The 23,285-nt window shown below is 48.2% G+C and overlaps 1 protein-coding gene across 8 annotated transcripts in view; it reads right to left on the bottom strand.

Annotated features, from left to right (window-relative positions):
* Positions 1-23,285, bottom strand: part of PARG (poly(ADP-ribose) glycohydrolase) — a 330,974-nt gene that overhangs the window by 273,633 nt on the left and 34,056 nt on the right. For 2 of the 8 annotated variants that reach the window (XM_063958846.1, XM_063958848.1), the window contains exons 3-4: positions 6,597-6,686; positions 5,333-5,448 (exon numbers count right to left, since the gene is read on the bottom strand). The exons of 5 other annotated variants lie outside the window; for them this stretch is intronic. In XM_063958846.1, the coding sequence (XP_063814916.1) occupies positions 5,333-5,448; positions 6,597-6,680 (200 nt within the window). In that variant the 5' untranslated portion in view covers positions 6,681-6,686. The remainder of the gene's footprint in view (positions 1-5,332; positions 5,449-6,596; positions 6,687-23,285) is intronic. One more of the 8 variants, XM_063958849.1, reaches the window with a different exon arrangement.

Here is a 23,285-nt window from a genome sequence, read left to right as displayed (position 1 = left end):
AAATTTGAACTTTAATGGACCCCAATTTTAGGCCCATAGACAATCCTGCTTGCAGGAAATGTAAGAATCGACCCAATTGAAATTCTTCCGTTGGGGCCTTCTTGGCCTCACACCACGCAACATATTTTAGCCAAATGCGGTGATAATGTTGTACAGTCACTTCCTTTCTAGCCTTAATCAAGGTAGGAATAACTTCCTCTGGAATGCCCTTTTCTTTTAGAATCCGGCGTTCAACCGCCATGCCGTCAAACGCAGACGCGGTAAGTCTTGGAACATACAAGGTCCCTGCTGAAGCAGATCCCTTCTTAGAGGTAGAGGCCACGGATCCTCCGTGAGCATCTCTTGAAGTTCCGGATACCAAGTTCTTCTTGGCCAGTCCGGAGCCACTAGTATTGTTCTTACTCCCCTTTTCCGTATAATTCTCAGTACCTTTGGTATGAGAGGCAGAGGAGGGAACACATACACTGACTGGTACACCCACGGTGTTACCAGAGCGTCCACAGCTATTGCCTGAGGGTCTCTTGACCTGGCGCAATATCTGTCCAATTTTTTGTTGAGGCGAGACGCCATCATGTCCACCTTTGGTTTTTCCCAACGGTTCACAATCATGTGGAAGACTTCTGGATGAAGTCCCCACTCTCCCGGGTGAAGGTCGTGTCTGCTGAGGAAGTCTGCTTCCCAGTTGTCCACTCCCGGGATGAACACTGCTGACAGTGCTATGACATGATTTTCCGCCCAGCGCAGAATCCTTGCAGCTTCTGTCATTGCTCTTCTGCTTCTCGTGCCGCCTTGTCGGTTTACGTGGGCGACTGCCGTGATGTTGTCCGACTGGATCAACACCGGCTGACCCTGAAGCAGCGGTTTTGCCAGGCTTAGAGCATTGTAGATCGCTCTTAGCTCCAGTATATTTATGTGAAGGGACGTCTCCAGGTTTGACCACACGCCCTGGAAGTTTCTTCCCTGTGTGACTGCTCCCCAGCCACGTAGGCTGGCATCCGTAGTCACCAGGACCCAGTCCTGTATGCCGAATCTGCGGCCCTCTAACAGATGGGCACTCTGCAACCACCACAGGAGAGACAACCTTGTTCTTGGTGACAGTGTTATCCGCTGATGCATGTGCAGATGCGATCCGGACCATTTGTTCAGCAGATCCCACTGAAATGTTCGTGCATGGAATCTGCCGAATGGAATTGCTTCGTAAGAAGCCACCATCTTTCCCAGGACTCTTGTGCATTGATGTACTGACACAGTTCCTGGTTTTAGGAGGTTCCTGACAAGTTCGGATAACTCCCTTGCTTTCTCCTCCGGGAGAAACACCTTTTTCTGAACCGTGTCCAGAATCATTCCCAGGAACAGCAGACGTGTTGTCGGGGTCAATTGAGATTTTGGAAGATTCAGAATCCACCCGTGTTGCTGAAGCACTACCTGGGTTAGTGCTACACCGACTTCCAGCTGTTCTCTGGACTTTGCCCTTATCAGGAGATCGTCCAAGTAAGGGATAATTAATACGCCTTTTCTTCGTAGAAGAACCATCATTTCGGTCATTACCTTGGTAAAGACCCGAGGGGCCGTGGACAAACCAAACGGCAGCGTTTGAAACTGATAATGACAGTCTTGTATCACGAACCTGAGATTGTGAGGGGTAAATTGGGACATGCAGATAAGCATCTTTTATGTCCAGGGACACCATGAAGTCCCCTTCTTCCAGATTCGCTATCACTGCTCTGAGTGACTCCATCTTGAACTTGAATTTCTGTATGTACAGGTTCAAGGATTTCAGGTTTAGAATAGGTCTTACCGAACCGTCCGGCTTCGGTACCACAAATAGTGTGGAATAATACCCCTTTCCCTGTTGTAGGAGGGGTAACTTGACTATCACCTGCTGAGAATACAGCTTGTGAATGGCTTCCAATACCGTCGTCCTTTCTGAGGGAGACGTTGGTAAAGCAGACTTTAGGAACCGGCGAGGGGGAGACCTTTCGAACTCCAACATGTAACCCTGAGATACTATCTGCAGGATCCACGGGTCCACCTGTGAGCGAGCCCACTGATTGCTGAAAATCTTGAGTCGACCCCCCACCGCTCCTGAGTCCGCTTGTAAAGCCCCAGCGTCATGCTGATGGCTTTGTAGAACCCGGGGCGGGCTTCTGGTCCTGGGCAGGGGCTGCTTGCTGCCCTCTCTTACCCTTTCCTCTGCCTCGCGGCAGATAAGACTGTCCTTTTGCTCGCTTGTTTTTATAGGAGCGAAAGGACTGCGGCTGAAAAGACGGTGTCTTTTTCTGTTGGGAGGGGGTCTGAGGTAAAAAAGTGGATTTGCCGGCAGTTGCCGTGGCCACCAGGTCCGAAAGACCGACCCCAAATAATTCCTCTCCTTTATATGGCAATACTTCCATATGCCTTTTGGAATCCGCATCACCTGACCACTGTCGCGTCCATAAACTTCTTCTGGCAGATATGGACATCGCACTTACTCTTGATGCTAGAGTACAAATATCCCTTTGAGCATCTCGCATATAAAGAAACGCATCCTTTAATTGCTCTAGAGTCAATAAAATACTGTCCCTATCCAGGGTATCAATATTTTCAGTCAGGGAATCCAACCACACTACCCCAGCACTGCACATCCAGGCTGAGGCTATTGCCGGTCGCAGTATAACACCAGTATGAGTGTATATACTTTTTAGGGTAGTTTCCAGCCTCCTATCCGCTGGATCCTTGAGGGCGGCCGTATCAGGAGACGGCAACGCCACTTGCTTTGATAAACGTGTGAGCGCCTTATCCACCCTAGGGGGTGTTTCCCAGCGCGCCCTTACCTCTGGTGGGAAAGGGTATAATGCCAATAACTTCTTGGAAATTAGCAGTTTTCTATCTGGGTTAACCCACGCTTCATCACACACGTCATTCAATTCCTCTGATTCTGGAAAAGCTACAGGTAGTTTTTTCACCCCCCACATAATACCCCTTTTTGAGGTACCAGCAGTATCAGAGATCTGCAAAGCCTCCTTCATTGCCGTGATCATATAACGTGTGGCCCTATTGGAAAATACGTTTGTTTCTTCACCGTCGACACTAGATTCATCTGTGTCGGTACCCGTGTCGACTGACTGAGGTAAGGGACGTTTTACAGCCCCTGACGGTGTCTGAGACGCCTGAGCCGGTACTAACTGGTTTTCCGGCCGTCTCATTTCGTCAACTGACTTTTGTAATGTGCTAACATTATCACGTAATTCCATAACTAAAGCCATCCATTCCGGTGTCGACTCCCTAGGGGGTGACATCACCATTACCGGCAATTGCTCTGCCTCCACACCAACATCGTCCTCATACATGTCGACACACACGTACCGACACACAGCAGCCACACAGGGAATGCTCTAATCGAAGACAGGACCCTCTTAGCCCTTTGGGGAGACAGAGGGAGAGTTTGCCAGCACACACCAAAAGCGCTATAAATGTATATAAACAACCCTAAAAGGTGTTGTTTTTGTTATAAGCGCTTTTAATATATATAAATATCGCCAATTTATGCCCCCCTTCTCTTTGTTACCCTGTTTCTGTAGTGCAGTGCAGGGGAGAGTCCTGGGAGCCTTCCTCACCAGCGGAGCTGAGCAGGAAAATGGCGCTGAGTGCTGAGGAGAATAAGCTCCGCCCCCTTTTCGGCGGGCTTTTCTCCCGGGTTTTAAGAAAACTGGCCTGGGTTAAATACATACATATAGCCTTAATGGCTATATGTGATGTATTTTTCGCCACTAAAGGTATTTAATATTGCTGCCCAGGGCGCCCCCAGCAGCGCCCTGCACCCTCCGTGACTGAACAGTGAGAAGTGTAGCAACAATGGCGCACAGCTGCAGTGCTGTGCGCTACCTTTATGAAGACTGAGGAGTCTTCTGCCGCCTGCTTCCGGACCTCCGATCTTCAGCATCTGTAAGGGGGGTCGGCGGCGCGGCTCCGGGACGAACCCCAGGATGACCTGTGTTCCGACTCCCTCTGGAGCTAAGTGTCCAGTAGCCTAAGACTCCAATCCATCCTGCACGCAGGTGAGTTGGAAATCTCTCCCCTAAGTCCCTCGATGCAGTGAGCCTGTTGCCAGCAGGACTCACTGAGATTTAAACCTAAAAAAACTTTGTCTAAGCAGCTCTTTAGGAGAGCCACCTAGATTGCACCCTTCTCGGACGGGCACAAAAACCTGAGGCTTGGAGGAGGGTCATAGGGGGAGGAGCCAGTACGCACCATGTGATCCTAAAAGCTTTATTTAGATGTGCCCTGTCTCCTGCGGAGCCCGCTATTCCCCATGGTCCTGACGGAGTCCCAGCATCCACTAGGACGTTAGAGAAAGTTTATTTTCTAGTAAGCTCAGGAGAGCCCACTAGGTGCATCCAGCTCTGGCCGGGCACAGATTCTAACTGAGGTCTGGAGGAGGGGCATAGAGGGAGGAGCCAGTGCACACCAGATATAGTACCTAATCTTTCTTTTAAGAGTGCCCAGTCTCCTGCGGAGCCCGTCTATTCCCCATGGTCCTTACGGAGTACCCAGCATCTACTAGGACGTCAGAGAAAACTGATTTGACTGAGTCGGTGGGCGGGATTATATGGATGAGCCCGATGCATCCTGGGAGACCAGAAAGCTTGTGACAATTTGGTGCCATTTCTGCTGTCGCTCCGGTATATCCCAATGTTATCCTGTGGATAACCTGTGGACCCAGCCGGAGAAAGTGTTATTTGATTAACACACATCAGGGGCCGGAAGCAGTAAGCATCGCTGCTTCATCATTGCATGCAGCAGCGGCGCTCAAGTATTCTGACACAGCAGGAGGCCTCTGTAAGAAATAAAAACCTCCAGAATGCATTGGAGTTCCGTGCTGCGTCCGTAGACGCAGCAAAGAATCACGCTGCAATGATCGCAGCCCACGGCCACCTGAGTAAGCCTCAGCTTCGTTCTGAGCATGTGCAGACCAACAATTGTTGGACATGTACATTAATTGGGTTTCCGTACATCTGAGTCAGGCCCCAAACCTTTAGGCAGAGCAAATTACATGGGACTGAATAATAGGACTTGCTGTTGGATTTGCTGTAAACGCAAACAAATTAAGTAATCTGGAAATGGTCCAAAATCAGGTTAAAAAACCATGGTATTGTTACAGTGCATCATCTTTTTATTACCAACATCCATTTTTGTATTTTCTTTTTGTATTCTAATATGCATTTAATAGCTGCGTATGCCATGATGGCAAGAAACCACTGTAAGCGGACCAGACGTTTAAAGGATCCTAAACATTCAAAAGTCTCCATTCAAACAGATGACAAACAAATGAACCTGCACAGCTGTAACTTACACATCACTGAAGGAGCATTCAACTGTGTGATAATCAAATTGCCTCTTCCATAATCCTCGTTTAACGTCCAGGACAGCAAAAAACGCTAATCCACAGGGTGCAATATACCTCATCATCTGGCGAGGACACAACGCATACAAGTCACTTTAGTAAGCAGTTCTCATGGCAAACTCCTAGATGTAACACCAATACAGAGACTACAGATATCCACAAAGTGGCCAGTGCACAGTACCAAAATCTGTTTTGGGTGAAATATTGTATTAAATAAGACAGATATAAAGGGGACAGTAAATTAGTTTCAAGGCAAACTTCATTTATTAATACTATAAATGTGTAGCCTGGTTGACCATAGGGGGTCAATGACCTAATAAAAAGGCTGGCCTGGTTCCATTACCTTAGTAGATGCATGCCTATGGACTTCATCCTCCTATTATTCCCAAACACTTCAAAGGGGATAAAGCTGTACAACAAATAATTGTATCCTAATACTGTATATGTGCCAGCACATGAAAGTATACACTGCTCATCGCAGATCCTATTGGAAAGGTCTGCCTTCCTGGCAGCGACAGCACTAAGGTAATGAAAGGGGCTGGGTCACTACTAAGGGGCAGTTTTGATTAGCTGCAGCCTGGGTCACATGGTCTGTTCCCCTGGGTACAGTGCCTGGAACCAAGGGTGGATTTAGGGGTGAGGGGGCCCCTAGGCACCTCCGTAATTTTACTTGAATGGTTAGAAGCCCTCATTGGATGATAGTCAATTCAATAGAATTTTTTATTTTTTTTAAACCACTAACTTTGACTTTTTAATTATGTATACATATGAGTATTTACTAAGTAGGACTGCTTACAGGGGTAGTATGTGCATGTCCTACCCATTTACGCTTCATTCAAGATGGCTTATGGCACAGTACAGTGGAAATAATTGCAAGTACTGGCAATTTTCGGGCTTACAGTACCAACACATGCATCCAAATGCTGTCCCCAAACAAGTGTCTAATGGGAAATTCGCCACTGCCTGGAATTATTCAATTGCAGAATCGTGATCAACCGAGATAACATTTAAAGCTCATTTCTGCTTGCACATCCGGAGGCTGCGAGCAGGATTAATCATTATTTGTAAGAAAAATGTCTATATGAATGTGGCCTTAGAGACGTATTAATCCAGGTCTTTACATGTCAAATAGATCTAACAGGCTTTCTCATATACACACACACTATGGGTCTGATTCAGATTGGGAGCATATCAAAAAAGAAGAAATGTGCACCTTATTAAAACCATGTTGCACCGCAGGGAGATTTATAATGTTCAGAGAGATGTAAAGTTGGGAAGTGATGTGTTCTAACTTCATTATAAACTGCAGTATAAAAACAAGACTGACCAGTAATTTTTCGCTACATGCACATACAGCCAGTATTTTCCATGCATGCCAAAAAATGCATTTGCACTACTTACATGCAACATGGTTTGCTGGCATTGCTCATATTTGTTTTTGCTTTGAATCTAATGAAAATGGTAACTGAGAAACCAGATTCTCTGATGAAAGCATACAAAGCACAGATCTCTAACGTAAAATATTTTAATGTGATTGTATTTTGTCCACTTCAGTGCAGATACTAACTGAAAAACAGCCTTCACACAGCCTCATTGTGGGCCCATTTTGCTGAACAGTCAGGACGGTGTGTGTCAGTTGCTCAGGTAGTTACCACATTCTTGCAAATGCAAGGCACAGTCTGAGTCTGAGTTTTAGGCAATTTTGGGTGGATTTGGAGTCAGCAAAACGGCAGCTAAAAACTTAGGCCCAGATTTAAGCTGGGTACAAATTTGACGATGTGCAAACAAAAATATAAAATGTACTTAGATGGGAGCTCTATTTAAGATGAGATTTTGCCCATAGCAACCAATCAGATTCTACTTCTCATTTATCTACTAGCACCCTCTAGAACAGCGTTTTTCAACCGCTGTGCCGCGGCACACTAGTGTGCCGCCAGCGGTTGTCAGGTGTGCCGCAGCCTGCTGCTCACTGGCCACCAGAGATGCCCTGCACAGTGCTTCACCCAGTGTCAGAACTACTAGCGGTGCAGCCACACAGCCGGCAACAGTATCAGCAAGCTTCATTACTAATGAGACGCTTCCAGCGACCTCCGGGCCAAAAAGGAAGCAGTTCTGGAAGAATGTAAGCGGAGGGGGAAGCCCGCTCCCCGCTCCGTAGTCAGTTCTGTCCCCTGAGCAGTGTCGCACAGACGTCATGTCACGACGCTGCAGCCTAATGTTTGCCGCCGTGCTGTCACAGAAGAGAGGAGACCCACGCGTCTGGTGAGTGTAAGGAGGGTACAGGCTGTCAAGACAGAGCAGAACAAGGTAAGTTAACTCGGGTAGCAGGGAGTTTGAAGGGCCGGAGCAGCACATTAATGACCATACATGGGGACGGGGGGGAGGGGGAAACGCAGTATTGGGAAAACGGAGGGGGAGAAGGAGCATTCACTACTGTAAATACAACAGGGGGACCACACTATTGGAGTACAGTGGGGAGCTGGCACACCACTGCACCATATTAAGGGGCACATCACTAGCAATACAGAGGGAGGACACAGTACTGACAGAACAGTGGTTGGAGCACATTACTGGCAATAGAAGAGCGAGAGGGTCAGGCAGTGATGGTGAGTGAGGGGTATGTCTGGGTAAGGTATGGGGTGGCGGTGTGGAATTACTGTGGGGGTCAGTGTGTTTGATTTATACCTGTTGGGGCCAATATGCTTTAACTGTTGGGGCCAATGTGTTCAATTACTGTGGGGGCCAATGTATTTGATATCTGTGGAGGCCAATGTGTTTTTTTTTCCCCGTGGGTAACTGATAGCGTGCCTTGGGAATTTAAAGTCTTGTTAGGCGTGCTGCGAATCGAGAAAGGTTGAAAATCACTGCTCTAGAAGGTTAATACCGGGGATCTGACTGGTGCTATGGGCAACATCCCATCTTAAATAGAACTCCTATTTTAGTAAGTTTACCTCATAGTGCGTACATATTGTGCACTCTAACAAACTAATGATACACATGCGTCGTTCTGTCATTAGCGATATATATTAGGTGTATACATAGGTAGTGCGTACAAACTGCACAATTTGCTGAAAATCGTCCATGATACCATCAGATTGAGCTGCATGCATGACCAACCTGAAGACGTAATGAACGACTCACAAGAGTGCGTGATAGTGCGTACACACTGGACGCTGTGAACGATTTTATAGTCCTGATCCGTCGGAATCGGCCATATCGTAAAAAAAAAAAAAAAAATTGCCTAAAGTGAACCCAACTTTAAACTATCTTCTACACCAGTGATGGCTAACCTTGACACTCCAGCTGTTGTTGAACTACACAACCCAGCATACTCTGCATCAGTTTTAGCATGGCCAAATAGCAAAACAGTAGCAGGGCATGCTGGGATGTGTAGTTCAACAACAGCTGGAGTGTCAAGGTTAGCCATCACTGTTCTACACCATACTCCTTACAGCGGGAGTTATTTGATATGCCGGCTGTCGGGATCCCGGCGCTTACCATACCGATGCTGGAATGCCGACAGCCGGCATACTGACAACTATTCTCCTTCTTGGGGTGTCCACGACACCCCTGGAGCGACAATAAGGGGTTCTTTTGCACTCACCCTGCTGCCTGCATGCCGGCGGTCGGGATCCTGGCACCGGTATGCTGGGAGCTGGGAGCCCAAGCGCCGGCATAACATATTACACCCATTAAAACGGCACCTAGCCCTCTGTTTTAACCACCCTGATACTTATTTCCGTGTCATGTCCAGTGATGCAGCAATGTTTCTATACCTTGTACTTGTCCTATATTGTATTGTACTGGAAGTCACTGTTCTTATTTTATGTAGTTTGCTAGGCGCTGCAGAACCCTTGTGGCGCCATATAAAGGATAATAATCTACATATCTAAAAGGGAGATTGACTCACTGATCGACTCATCACAAAATTTCTTAAACCACAAGGTCTACAATCCTGAAACTTGGCATGTAGCTTCTCCTTAGGTCCCAGGTGCTTACTGAGAACTGGTTGTACAAATGTCACTGTCCATCCACAGAAATCGCCAAAAATTAATAAATGAATGTTCCAGCATAACTCTGGAATGCCTGCAGCAATTTACACCAAGCTTGGTACACATATGACGTACAATCTTGGAACAAACACTGTGGGGGTAAAACATCCCTCAGCACAGAGTATTTCAGCAGCCAGCATAACTCTGGAATGCCTGCAGCAATTTATACCAAACCTGGTACACATATAACTTACAATCTTGGAACAAACACTGTGCAGGTAAGACACCCCTAGCACCCCTAAGGGGGAGGCAGCAGCACAGCGTATTTCAGCAGACAGCATAACTCTGGAATGCCTGGTGCAATTTACATCAAACTTGGTACACATATGACTTACAATCTGGGAGCAAAACTGTGCGGGTAACACACCCCTAGGGATGGGTCAGCAGCACAGAGTATATCAGGACATGCATGATGTGTCAGTGACGACAGGGCTGCATGTGACGGGGCAGTGACATGATGTCAGGAGGGGAATGGAGGTAGCACGAACCCACACACAGAATTGCAAGTAGAAGTAGCAGTGTCCCCCAGCAGCACATAGTTTATCAGGAGATGCATAATGTGCTGTTAAATCAAAATAACTGTAATACTTATTAAGTCACCTGTGCTCAAGCATGGATATCACTAAAATCTGGACTGTCAGTGTGGCTTGAGGACCAAGGTTGGGAATGCCTGGTCTACAGAGTGGACACAATATCTCGGTATCCGTTCTCTAGGTCGACAGTGTCTAGGTCGACCACTATTGGCCGACAGTAACTAGGTCGACAGGTCATGACATGAGTTTTCCAATTTTTTTTTTTTTACTTTTTCATACTTTACGATCCACGTGGACTACGATTGGGAACGGTAACATGTGGAGCGAGGCACCTTTCCCGAAGCACGGTGAGCGAAACAAGCCATGCGAGTTGACATGGTGCACTGATTGGGCATGCGAGTTGACATGGTGCACTGATTGGGTTACCGGTCACTGTACTGCGAAAACGACACCAATTTTTATTTTTTTAAAAACTCATGTCGACCTTTTGACCTGTCAACCTAGACCAGTGGTTCTCAACCTCGATCCTCAAGTACCCCCAACAGTTAATGTTTTCCGGGTCACCTAGCTGATGCACAGGTGTATTCATTACTCACTGACACATTTTAAAAGACCCACAGGTGTAGCAAATTATTTCACTTGCAATCCTGTGAGGAGACCTGGAAAACATGAACTGTTGGGGGTACTTGAGGACCGCGGTTGAGAACCTCTCACCTAGACCATGTCGACTTAGAGTCCCTGTCGACCTAGTTACTGTTGACCAATATTGGTCGACCTAGACACTGTCGACCTTGCATATATTTCTCTTCCTTAATCTATGGGGTCTTAGAACATGTTTTCAAAGATCAGACCGAGTCCTCTGATACCCCTTTTCAGATCCTACTAAGGGGCAAAATATCCAAAAACACATAGCGTTTTTGGGGCGGTGTCAGGGAAACGGGAGGGGGGTGTAAGCCGCGTTTTTGGGGCGGCTGCATATCATGACACGCAGCCACTCTGATCGCAATAATGGCAGCGGAACTCCTGCCAACACAGCTAGGAGGCTACCATAGTTTCTGCAACCACACTCTAAATGTGTTGCGATCGCAATTAGAGCGTGATCGCAGTGGGTGGGCGATGGGTAGCATGATGGGCGACCCCTACCATGCAAATGAAAGGATTGCAGAATCTGCTAAAAAGCAGAATCTTCAATCCTTGCTGAATAAAGTCCTTCGTGCACATTTCTTCTCACACCACAGGAGGCTGCAAGAAGAAATGTCAGCCCTGCGGCTACTGGGTGTCTAAACGTAGCAACTGTCCCATATTCTTATAGAATACATCTGAAAAAACTGCAGTTTGAATGTTCATGTAAAAAAAAAACAAAAAAAAAACATTGTACCTGAATTAATGTTTGATATCATCTGTTAATAAATAAGATTTTACTTACCGATAAATCTATTTCTCGTAGTCCGTAGTGGATGCTGGGGACTCCGTCAGGACCATGGGGATTAGCGGCTCCGCAGGAGACAGGGCACAAAACTAAAGCTTTAGGATCAGGTGGTGTGTACTGGCTCCTCCCCCTATGACCCTCCTCCAAGCCTCAGTTAGGATACTGTGCCCGGACGAGCGTACACAATAAGGAAGGATATTGAATCCCGGGTAAGACTCATACCAGCCACACCAATCACACCGTATAACTTGTGATCTAAACCCAGTTAACAGTATGACAAACGTAGGAGCCTCTGAACAGACGGCTCACAACAATAACAACCTGATTTTTTTTGTAACAATAACTATCTATGTACAAGTATTGCAGACAATCCGCACTTGGGATGGGCGCCCAGCATCCACTACGGACTACGAGAAATAGATTTATCGGTAAGTAAAATCTTATTTTCTCTGATGTCCTAAGTGGATGCTGGGGACTCCGTCAGGACCATGGGGATTATACCAAAGCTCCCAAACGGGCGGGAGAGTGCGGATGACTCTGCAGCACCGAGTGAGAGAACTCCAGGTCCTCCTCAGCCAGGGTGTGCCCCTGACCAAGTAGCAGCTCGGCAAAGTTGTAAAGCCGAGACCCCTCGGGCAGTCGCCCAAGATGAGCCCACCTTCCTTGTGGAATGGGCATTTATATATTTTGGCTGTGGCAGTCCTGCCACAGAATGTGCAAGCTGAATTGTACTACACATTCAACTAGCAATCGTCTGCTTAGAAGCAAGAGCACCCAGTTTTTTGGGTGCATACAGGATAACAGCAAGTCAGTTTTCCTGACTCCAGCCGTCCTGGAAATCTATATTTTCAGGGCCCTGACAACATCTAGCAACTTAGAGTCCTCCAAGTCTCTAGTAGCCGCAGGTACCACAAAAAAGCTGGTTCATATGAAACGCTGACACCACCTTAGGGAGAAACTGGGGACGAGTCCGCAGCTCTGCCCTGTCCGAATGGACAATCAGATATGGGCTTTTGTGAGACAAAGCCGCCAATTCTGACACTCGCCTGGCCGAGGCCAGGGCCAACATCATGGTCACTTTCCATGTGAGATATTTCAAATCCACAGATTTGAGCGGTTTAAACCAACGTGATTTGAGGAATCCCAGGACTACGTTGAGATCCCACAGTGCCACTGGAGGCACAAAAGGGGGTTGTATATGCAGTACTCCCTTGTAAAATTTCTGGACTTCAGGAACTGAAGCCAATTCTTTCTGGAAGAAAATCGACAGGGCCGAAATTTGAACCTTAATGGACCCTAATTTGAGGCCCATAGACACTCCTGTTTGCAGGAAATGCAGGAATCGACCGAGTTGAAATTTCTTCGTGGGGCCTTCCTGGTCTCACACCACGCAACATATTTTCGCCACATGTGGTGATAATGTTGTGCGGTCACCTCCTTCCTGGCTTTGACCAGGGTAGGAATGACCTCTTCCGGAATGCCTTTTTTCCCTTAGGATCCGGCGTTCAACCGCCATGCCGTCAAACGCACCCGCGGTAAGTCTTGGAACAGACATGGTACTTGCTGAAGCAAGTCCCTTCTTATCGGCAGAGGCCCTGAGTCCTCTGTGAGCATCTCATGAAGTTCCGGATACCAAGTCCTTCTTGGCCCATCCGGAGCCACGAGTATAGTTCTTACTCCTCTACGTCTTATAATTCTCAGTACCTTTGGTATGAGAAGCAGAGGAGGGAACACATACACCGACTGGTACACCCATGGTGTTACCAGAACGTCCACAGCTATTTCCTGAGGGTCTCTTGACCTGGCGCAATACCTGTCCAGTTTTTTGTTCAGGCGGGACGCCATCATGTCCACCTTTGGTCTTTCCCAACGGTGCACAATCATGTGGAAACAACTTCTCGATGAAGTCCCCACTCTCCCGGGTGGAGGTCGTGCTGAGGAAGTCTGCTTCCCAGTTGTCCACTCCCGGAATGAAAACTGCTGACAGTGCTATCACATGATTTTCCGCCCAGCGAAGAATCCTTGCAGTTTCTGCCATTGTCCTCCTGCTTCTTGTGCCGCCCTGTCTGTTTACGTGGGCGACTGCCGTGATGTTGTCCCACTGGATCAATACCGGCTGACCTTGAAGCAGAAGGTCTTGCTAAGCTTAGAGCATTGTAAATTGCTCTTAGCTCCAGTATATTTATGCGGAGAGAAGTCCCCAGACTTGATCACACTCCCTGGAAATTTTTTCCCTGTGTGACTGCTCCCCAGCCTTTCAAGCTGGAATCCGTGGTCACCAGGACCCAGTCCTGAATGCATAACTGTGGCACTTTAGTAGATGAGCACTCTGCAGCCACCACAGAAGAGACACCCTTGTCCTTGGAGACAGCGTTATCCGCTGATGCATCTGAAGATGCGATCCGGACCATTTGTCCAGCAGATCCCACTGAAAAGTTCTTGCGTGAAATCTGCCGAATGGAATCGCTTCGTAAGAAGCCACCATTTTTCCCAGGACCCTTGTGCAATGATGCACTGACACTTTTCCTGGTTTTTTGAGGTTCCTGACTAGCTCGGATAACTCCCTGGCTTTCTCCTCCGGGAGAAACACCTTTTTCTGGACTGTGTCCAGAATCATCCCTAGGGACAGCAGACGTGTCGTCGGAGACAGCTGCGATTTTGGAATATTTAGAATCCACCCGTGCTGTCGTAGAACTACTTGAGATAGTGCTACTCAGACCTCCAACTGTTCTCTGGACCTTGCCCTTATCAGGAGATCGTCCAAGTAAGGGATAATTAAGACGCCTTTTCTTTGAAGAAGAATCATCATTTCGGCCATTACCTTGGTAAAGACCCGGGGTGCCGTGGACAATCCAAACGGCAGCGTCTGAAACTGATAGTGACAGTTTTGTACCACGAACCTGAGGTACCCTTTGTGAGAAGGGCAAATTTGGACATGGAGGTAAGCATCCTTGATGTCCAGGGACACCATATAGTCCCCTTCTTCCTGGTTCGCTATCACTGCTCTGAGTGACTCCATTTAGAATAGGTCTCACCGAGCCGTCTGGCTTCAGTACCACAATATAGTGTGGAATAATACCCCTTTACTTGTTGTAGGAGGGGTACTTTGATTATCACCTGCTGGGAATACAGCTTGTGAATTGTTTCCAATACTGCCTCCCTGTCGGAGGTAGACGTTGGTAAAGCAAACTTCAGGAACCTGCGAGGGGGAGACGTCTCGAATTTCCAATCTGTACCCCTGGGATACTACTTGTAGGATCCAGGGGTCCACTTGCGAGTGAGCCCACTGCGTGCTGAAACTCTTGAGACGACCCCCCACCGCACCTGTTTGTACGGCCCCAGCGTCATGCTGAGGACTTGGCAGAAGCGGTGGAAGGCTTCTGTTCCTGGGAATGGGCTGCCTGCTGCAGTCTTCTTCCCTTACCTCTATCCCTGGGCAGATATTATGGGGACGAAAGGACTGAGGCTGAAAAGACTATGTCTTTTTCTGCTGAGATGTGACTTGGGGTAAAAAAGGTGGATTTTCTAGCTGTTGCCGTGGCCACCAGGTCCGATGGACCGACCCCAAATAACTCCTCCCCTTTATACGGCAATACTTCCATGTGCCGTTTGGAATCTGCATCACCTGACCACTGTCGTGTCCATAAACATCGTCTGGCAGATATGGACATCGCACTTACTCTTGATGCCAGAGTTTCGCATATATAGAAATGCATCTTTTAAATGCTCTATAGTCAATAAAATACTGTCCCTGTCAAGGGTATCAATATTTCCAGTCAGGGAATCCGACCAAGCCACCCCAGCGCTGCCCATCCAGGCTGAGGCGATCGCTGGTCGCAGTATAACACCAGTATGTGTGTATATACTTTTTAGGATATTTTCCAACCTCCTATCAGTTGGCTCCTTGAGGGCGTCCGTATCTGGAGACGGTAACGCCACTTGTTTTTATAAGCGTGTGAGCGCCTTATCCACCCTAAGGTGTGTTTCCCAACGCGCCATAACTTCTGGCGGGAAAGGGTATACCGCCAATAATTTTCTATCGGGGGAAACCCACGCATCATCACACACTTCATTTAATTTATCTGATTCAGGAAAAACCACATGTAGTTTTTTCACACTCCACATAATACCCTTTTTTGTGGTACTTGTAGTATCAGAAATATGTAACATCTCCTTCATTGCCCTTAACAAGTAACGTGTGGCCCTAAAGGAAAATACGTTTGTTTCTTCACCGTCGACACTGGAGTCAGTGTCCGTGTCTGTGTCGACCGACTGAGGTAAAAGGACGTTTTAACGCCCCTGACGGTGTTTTAGACGCCTGGACAGGTACTAATTGGTTTGCCGGCCGTCTCATGTCGTCAACCGACCTTGCAGCGTGTTGACATTATCACGTAATTCCTTAAATAAGCCATCCATTCCGGTGTCGACTCCCTAGAGAGTGACATCACCATTACCGGCAATTGCTCCGCCTCCTCACCAACATCGTCCTCATACATGTCGACACACAAGTACCGACACACAGCACACACACAGGGAATGCTCTGATAGAGGACAGGACCCCACTAGCCCTTTGGGGAGACAGAGGGAGAGTTTGCCAGCACACACCAAAAACGCTATATTATACAGGGACAACCTTTATATAAGTGTTTTTCCCTTATAGCATTTTAATATATATATACATATCGCCAAATAAGTGCCCCCCCCTCTCTGTTTTAACCCTGTTTCTGTAGTGCAGTGCAGGGGAGAGCCTGGGAGCCTTCCCACCAGCCTTTCTGTGAGGGAAAATGGCGCTGTGTGCTGAGGAGAATAGGCCCCGCCCCCTTTTCGGCGGGCTTCTTCTCCCGTTTTTCTGAGACCTGGCAGGGGTTAAATACATCCATATAGCCTCCAGGGGCTATATGTGATGTATTTTTAGCCAGAATAAGGTATTATACATTGCTGCCCAGGGCGCCCCCAGCAACGCCCTGCACCCTCCGTGACCGTTGGTGTGAAGTGTGTGACAACAATGGCGCACAGCTGCAGTGCTGTGCGCTACCTTCATGAAGACTGAAAAGCCTTCTGCCGCCGGTTTCTGGACCTTCAATCTTCAGCATCTGCAAGGGGGGTCGGCGGCGCGGCTCCGGGACGAACCCCAGGGTGAGACCTGTGTTCCGACTCCCTCTGGAGCTAATGGTGTCCAGTAGCCTAAGAAGCCAATCCATCCTGCACGCAGGTGAGTTGAACTTCTCTCCCCTAAGTCCCTCGATGCAGTGAGCCTGTTGCCAGCAGGACTCACTGAAAATAAGAAACCTAAAAACTTTTTCTAAGCAGCTCCTTAAGAGAGCCACCTAGATTGCACCCTGCTCGGACGGGCACAAAAACCTAACTGGGGCTTGGAGGAGGGTCATAGGGGGAGGAGCCAGTACACACCACCTGATCCTAAAGCTTTAGTTTTGTGCCCTGTCTCCTGCGGAGCCGCTAATCCCCATGGTCCTGACGGAGTCCCCAGCATCCACTTAGGACGTCAGAGAAACATACCTAGGTATAGTAGTTTAATGTTTGGAAAAGAGAAGCAACACACTTGTGAATTCACAAAAAAGAAATTATGTGAATGCATTTAGAACTATTCATGAATAAACTGTAGATTGTTATAGAACTATTCAGTTAATTCTGGAAAAGCAAACAGCCAAAGTAACATGTGAGTGAGAAAAATTAACACCATTTCAGAGACAAGAAACAAGGAATGCATAATAGTGAATATCAAAGGTGGCCAGAGATGAGCAGATTGTGGTACTCATCAGGCCTGTTTTATCCCATAACCAACCATTCATATTTTGATCATAATTTAGTTGCCTGGAGACCCTTTAAGTCAGAGGTGGCCAACCCGCGGCTCTCGAGCCGCATGCGGCTCTTTCAGCGTCCGCATGCGGCTCGATCCGCTCCCGGCCACCGCTGCGCTACTTTAATAGAGTCTCAGCGGCGTGTGAGGAGAGGGGAGGAGAGTGCAGTGCGCGCCTCTCCTGCCCCGACTCCTGCGGCGATGTCTAGCTTCAATTCGGTGACGGACCATGAGCCAATCAGAGCTCGCGGTCCGGCAGCTAAGGCTCCTGATTGGCTGCCGGATCGCGAGCTCTGATTGGCTCACGGGCCGGCGCTATATTGAAGATATACACTGCCACCGGAATTAGAGGAACAGGATAGGCGCACGCTCTCCTCGCCTCCCCGCACAGCAGCAGGAGCAGCAGCACGGTGAGCAGCACTTGGGGGGCGAGCCACAGTGGGGACGTGTATTTGCACTGTGGCCATAGCTGGCACTGTGGGGGCATGTGTATCTGCACTGGGGGCATAGCTGGCACTGTGGGGGCATGTGTATCTGCGCTGGGGGCATAGCTGGCACTGTGGGGGCATGTGTATCTGCGCTGGGGCCATAGCTGGCACTGTGGGGGCATGTGTATCTGTGCTGGGGGCATAGCTGGCACTGTGGGGGCATGTGTGTCTGCACTGGGGGCATTGCTGGCGCTGTGGGGGCAAGTGTATCTGCGTTGGGGGCTTAGCTGGCACTGTGGGGGCATGTGTGTCTGCCCTGGGGGCATAGCTGGCACTGTGGGGACATGTGTATCTGCGCTGGGGCCATAGCTGGCACTGTGGGGGCATGTGTATCTGCACTGGGGGCTTAGCTGGCACTGTGGGGACATGTGTATCTGGCACTGGGGGTATATCTGGCACTGTTAGGACATGTGTATCTGCACTGGAGGCATATCTGGCACTGTGGGGCATGTGTATCTTGTACTGGGGGCATAGCTGGCACTGTGGGGGCATGTTTATCTGGTTCTGTGGGGGCATGTGTAGCTGGCACTGGGGGCCTATCTGGCACTGTGGGGGCATGTGTAGCTGGCACTGGGGGCATATCTGGCACTGTACGGACATGTGTAGCTGGCACTGGGGGGGCCATATCTGGCACTGTACGGACATGTGTAGCTGGCACTGGGGGGGCATATCTGGCACTGGGGGCATATCTGGCACTGTTAGGACATATGTATCTGGCACTGGGGGCATAGCTGGCACATCTGCACTGAAAGCATATCTGGCACTGTGGGGCATGTGTATCTGGCACTGGGGGCATAGCTGGCACTGTGGGGACATGTGTATCTAGCACTGGGGGCATATATTTATCTGGCACTGTGTGGACATATGTGTATCTGGCACTGTGGAGGGGGGTATATGTATCTGGCACTGTGGAGGCACCCATTTATTGGCATTTTTATATGTATGTGGCACTGTACTGGGGCATTATATGTATGTGGCACTGTACAACATGACTAAAAACGGGGTTATGACACAAGGTCATACTCCTACAAATGTCATACCGAAAGGTGCGCGCACAAAAATGGGGTGTGGCTTTGTGAAAACTAGGCCACGCCCCCACTTTTGGCCGCGCGCATGATAGTGGCTCTTGCCCTTTACTACGGATCTTTTCTGTCTCTTTGCCTCTTACTGGTTGGCCACCCCTGCTTTAGGTCGTTTTAGCTTAAAGCACAAACTGGTTAAAGCACTCACATGGATTTGATGAAGAGTTGTGAGTAAAATGGGTGTGATCTATGTAAATAAAAATAGCAAAACTGTATCTGCCCACATGCTGAGCAATGCATAAGGTTACAAATCGGAAGAATATATGCACAATTTACATCTCATACGATTAGAGTTATAATTTGACTCATTTATTTGCTTGCAAATACGAATTCATAATTAGGCAACATTAAAGCTTACGAAACTCTAATACAGCAGAAACACCTCCCCATCTTTCATCTTATGCCAAAAAAAGATACACAGAAATGCATAATATCGGCCTAACAAATGCGTTTTTAATCAGCTAATTCGCTAGCGGCTCACGTTAGCTGGTAGCAGTCATGAGAATCAGGGAATTGCTCTCGCTCCAGACACAATAAAAACTCTGCTTTCTAAAAAGGGGATTTTGGTTCTTACCGATAAATCCATTTCTCTGAATCCACTCGGGGACACTGGAGATCTCAGACAGCTGAGGGGTGTGAAGGATGCAGACCGGAGGTAGCACAATATAATTTAAAAAAAAATGTATGCACAGCTGGCTCCTCCCCCTTCACGCCCCCTCCCCCCCCATCCCTCCACTTTGAAAAATTGACGGAGAGAAGAGAGAACATGAAAAATCAAAGGCATACGGGCAGGAACCAACCATACCAACACGTCAAACAACAACCAAGAACTATGAACACAATAATCAAACGGTTTGAACTAAATTTAACAAGAACACGAAGGCTGACAGCACCGAGGTGGGCGTCCAGTGTCCCAGAGTGGATTCAGAGAAATTGATTTATTGGTTAGAACCAAAATCATCTTTTCTCTTTTCATCCACTAGGGGACACTGGAGATCTCAGACAGTTGGGGACGTCCCAAAGATACTCCCATGGGCGGGAGTGCCGTCCGAAGCCTGAAGAACCAGCCGTCCAAACTTTGCATCTCTAGATGCAAACATATCAAACTTGTAGAAACAAGTGCACGTGTGTACTAATGACCACGTAGCAGCTCTGCTAAGTTGGGTACTGGAAGCTCCTGGTAGTATGAGCACCTACCCAAAATGGAACTCTTACCACTAGAGTGATATGCCTGCTTTATGGTTAGTCGTATCCATCTGGCCAAAGACTGTTTTGAAGCTGGTCAGACCTTGCTGGGACCATCAGACATGACAAACAAAGCATCTGACTCCTAATGGAATTTGTAGCTTGTACGTATATCCGTAAGGCTCCGACCACATCCAAGGCTAAGTCCCCGTCTGCCAATCTGTGGAAGGAGGGGACCACAATCTGTTGGTTAATGCAGAAACCAGACATCACCTTAGGTAAAAACTCTGATTTTGTACGGAGCTCCACTCTGTCTTCATGAAAAAATAAGATTTTAAACCTACCTGTAAATCTTTTTCTCCTAGTCCGTAGAGGATGCTGGGGACTCCGTAAGGACCATGGGGTATAGACGGGCTCCACAGGAGACATGGGCACTATAAAGAACTTTAGATGGGTGTGCACTGGCTCCTCCCTCTATGCCCCTCCTCCAGACCTCAGTTAGAGAACTGTGCCCAGAGGAGACGGACAGTGCGAGGAAAGGATTTTTGTTAATCTAAGGGCAAGATTCATACCAGCCCACACCATCCACACCGTATAACCTGGAATATACGTAACCAGGCAACAGTATGAACAAAAACAGCATCAGCTAAAGACTGATCTCAACTGTAACATAACCCTTATGTAAGCAATAACTATAAACAAGCCTTCCAGAAATATGTCCGCACTGGGACGGGCGCCCAGCATCCTCTACAGACTAGGAGAAAAAGATTTACCGGTAGGTTTAAAATCTTATTTTCTCTTACGTCCTAGAGGATGCTGGGGACTCCGTAAGAACCATGGGGATTATACCAAAGTTCCAGAACGGGCGGGAAAGTGCGGATGACTCTGCAGCACCGATTGAGCAAACACGAGGTCCTCATCAGCCATGGTATCGAACTTGTAGAACTTTGCAAAAGTATTTGAACCCGACCAAGTCGCTGCTCGGCAAAGCTGTAATGCCGAGACGCCTCGGGCAGCCGCCCAAGAAGAGCCCACCTTCCTAGTGGAATGGGCCTTTACCGAATTTGGTAACGGCAATCCAGCCGTAGAATGAGCCTGCTGAATCGTGTTAAAGATCCAGCGAGCAATAGTCTGCTTAGAAGCAGGAGCGCCAACCTTGTTGGCTGCTTACAGGACAAACAGTGCCTCTGTTTTCCTAACCCGAGCCGTCCTGGCTACATAAATTTTTAAGGCCCTGACTACATCAAGGGACTTGGAATCCTCTAAGTCATGCGTAGCCACAGGTACCACAATAGGTTGGTTCATATGAAACCACCTTAGGCAAAAATTGAGGACGAGTCCTTAATTCTGCTCTGTACACATGGAAAATCAGATAGGGGCTTTTATGAGACAAAGCCGCCAATTCGGACACCCGCCTTGCAGATGCCAAGGCCAACAACATGACCACCTTCCAAGTGAGAAATTTTAATTCAACCGTTTGAAGAGGTTCAAACCAGTGAGATTTTAGTAACTGTAACACCACATTAAGGTCCCATGGTGCCACTGGAGGCACAAAAGGAGGCTGTATGTGCAGCACTCCCTTTACAAAAGTCTGGACTTCTGGGAGAGAAGCCAATTCCTTCTGAAAGAAAATTGATAGGGGGACGAAATCTGTACTTTAATGGAGCCTAATTTTAGGCCCATATCCACTGACTTCTTCCGGAATGCCTTTCCCAGCTAGGATTCGGTGTTCAACCGCCATGCCGTCAAACGTAACCGCGGTAAGTCTTGGAACACGCAGGGCCCCTGTTGCAACAGGTCCTCTCTGAGAGGAAGAGGCCACGGATCTTCTGTGAGCATTTCCTGAAGATCTGAGTACCAGGCCCTTCGAGGCCAATCTGGAACAATGAGTATTGTCTGCACTCTTTTTCGTCTTATGATTCTCAATATCTTTGATGAGTGGAAGAGGAGGGAACACATAGACCGACTGAAACACCCATGGTGTCACCAGGGCGTCCACTGCTACTGCCTGAGGGTCCCTTGACCTGGCACAATACCTCCGAAGCTTCTTGTTGAAGCGTGTCGCCATAATGTCTATTTGAGGAAGTCCCCAATGACTTGTTATCTCTGCAAAAACTTCTTGATGAAGTCCCCACTCTCCTGGATGGAGATCGTGTCTGCTGAGGAAGTCTGCTTCCCAGTTGTCCACTCCCGGAATGAAAACTGCTGCCAAAGCGCTTATGTGATTTTCCGCCCAATGCAGAATCCTGGTGGCTTCCGCCTTTACCACTCTTCTCCTTGTTCCGCCTTGGCGGTTTACATGAGCCACGGCTGTGACGTTGTCTGATTGAATCAGAACCGGTAGGTCGCGAAGAAGATTCTCCGCTTGACGTAGGCCGTTGTATATGGCCCTCAATTCCAGTACATTGATGTTTAGACAAGCCTCCTGGCTTGACCATATCCCCTGAAAGTTTCTTCCTTGTGTGACTGCTCCCCATCCTCGGAGGCTCGCGTCCGTGGTCAACAGAACCCAGTCTTGAATGCCGAACCTGCGACCCTATAGAAGGTGAGCACTCTGCAGCCACCACAGGAGAGACACCCTGGCCCTGGGGGACAGGCTTATTTTCTGATGAATTTGAAGATGGGACCCGGACCACTTGTCCAGAAGGTCCCACTGAAACATCCTCGCATGAAACCTGCCGAAGGGGATGGCCTCGTAGGTCGCCACCATTTTCCCCAGTACTCGAGTGCATTGATGGACTGACACTCTTTTCGGTTTTAACAGGTCTCTGACCATGTTCTGGAGTTCCTGGGCTTTTTCCATTGGGAGAAAAACCCTCTTTTGTTCCGTGTCCAGAATCATGCCTAAGAAAGATAGCCGAGTCGTTGAAACCAACTGTGACTTTGGTAGATTTAGAATCCAGCCATGTTGCTGCAGCACTCTCAGGGAGAGCGACACGCTTTTCAGCAACTGATCTCTCGATCTCGCTTTTATCAGATCGTCCAAGTACGGGATAATTGTGACTCCCTGCCAGCGCAGGAGCACCATCATTTCCACCATTACCTTGGTGAAATTCCTCGGGGCCGTGGAAAGCCCAAACGGCAACATCTGAAACTGGTAAGGACAGTCCTGTACAGCGAATCTCAGGTACGCCTGATGAGGGGGATATATGGGGACATGAATGTATGCATCCTTTATGTCTAGTGACACCATAAAATCCCCCCCTTCCAGGCTGGAGATAACTGCCCGCAGCAATTCCATCTTGAATTTGAACTTTTTCAAGTACAGGTTTAGGGATTTTAAATTTAGAATGGGTCTGACCGAGCCATCCAGTT

Source organism: Pseudophryne corroboree, chromosome 3, assembly GCF_028390025.1.
Source record: "Pseudophryne corroboree isolate aPseCor3 chromosome 3, aPseCor3.hap2, whole genome shotgun sequence".
NCBI classification, from domain to species: Eukaryota; Metazoa; Chordata; class Amphibia; order Anura; family Myobatrachidae; genus Pseudophryne; species Pseudophryne corroboree.
Note: the sequence above shows the minus strand (reverse complement) of the source record. Positions and strands in the feature narration are given on the sequence as shown.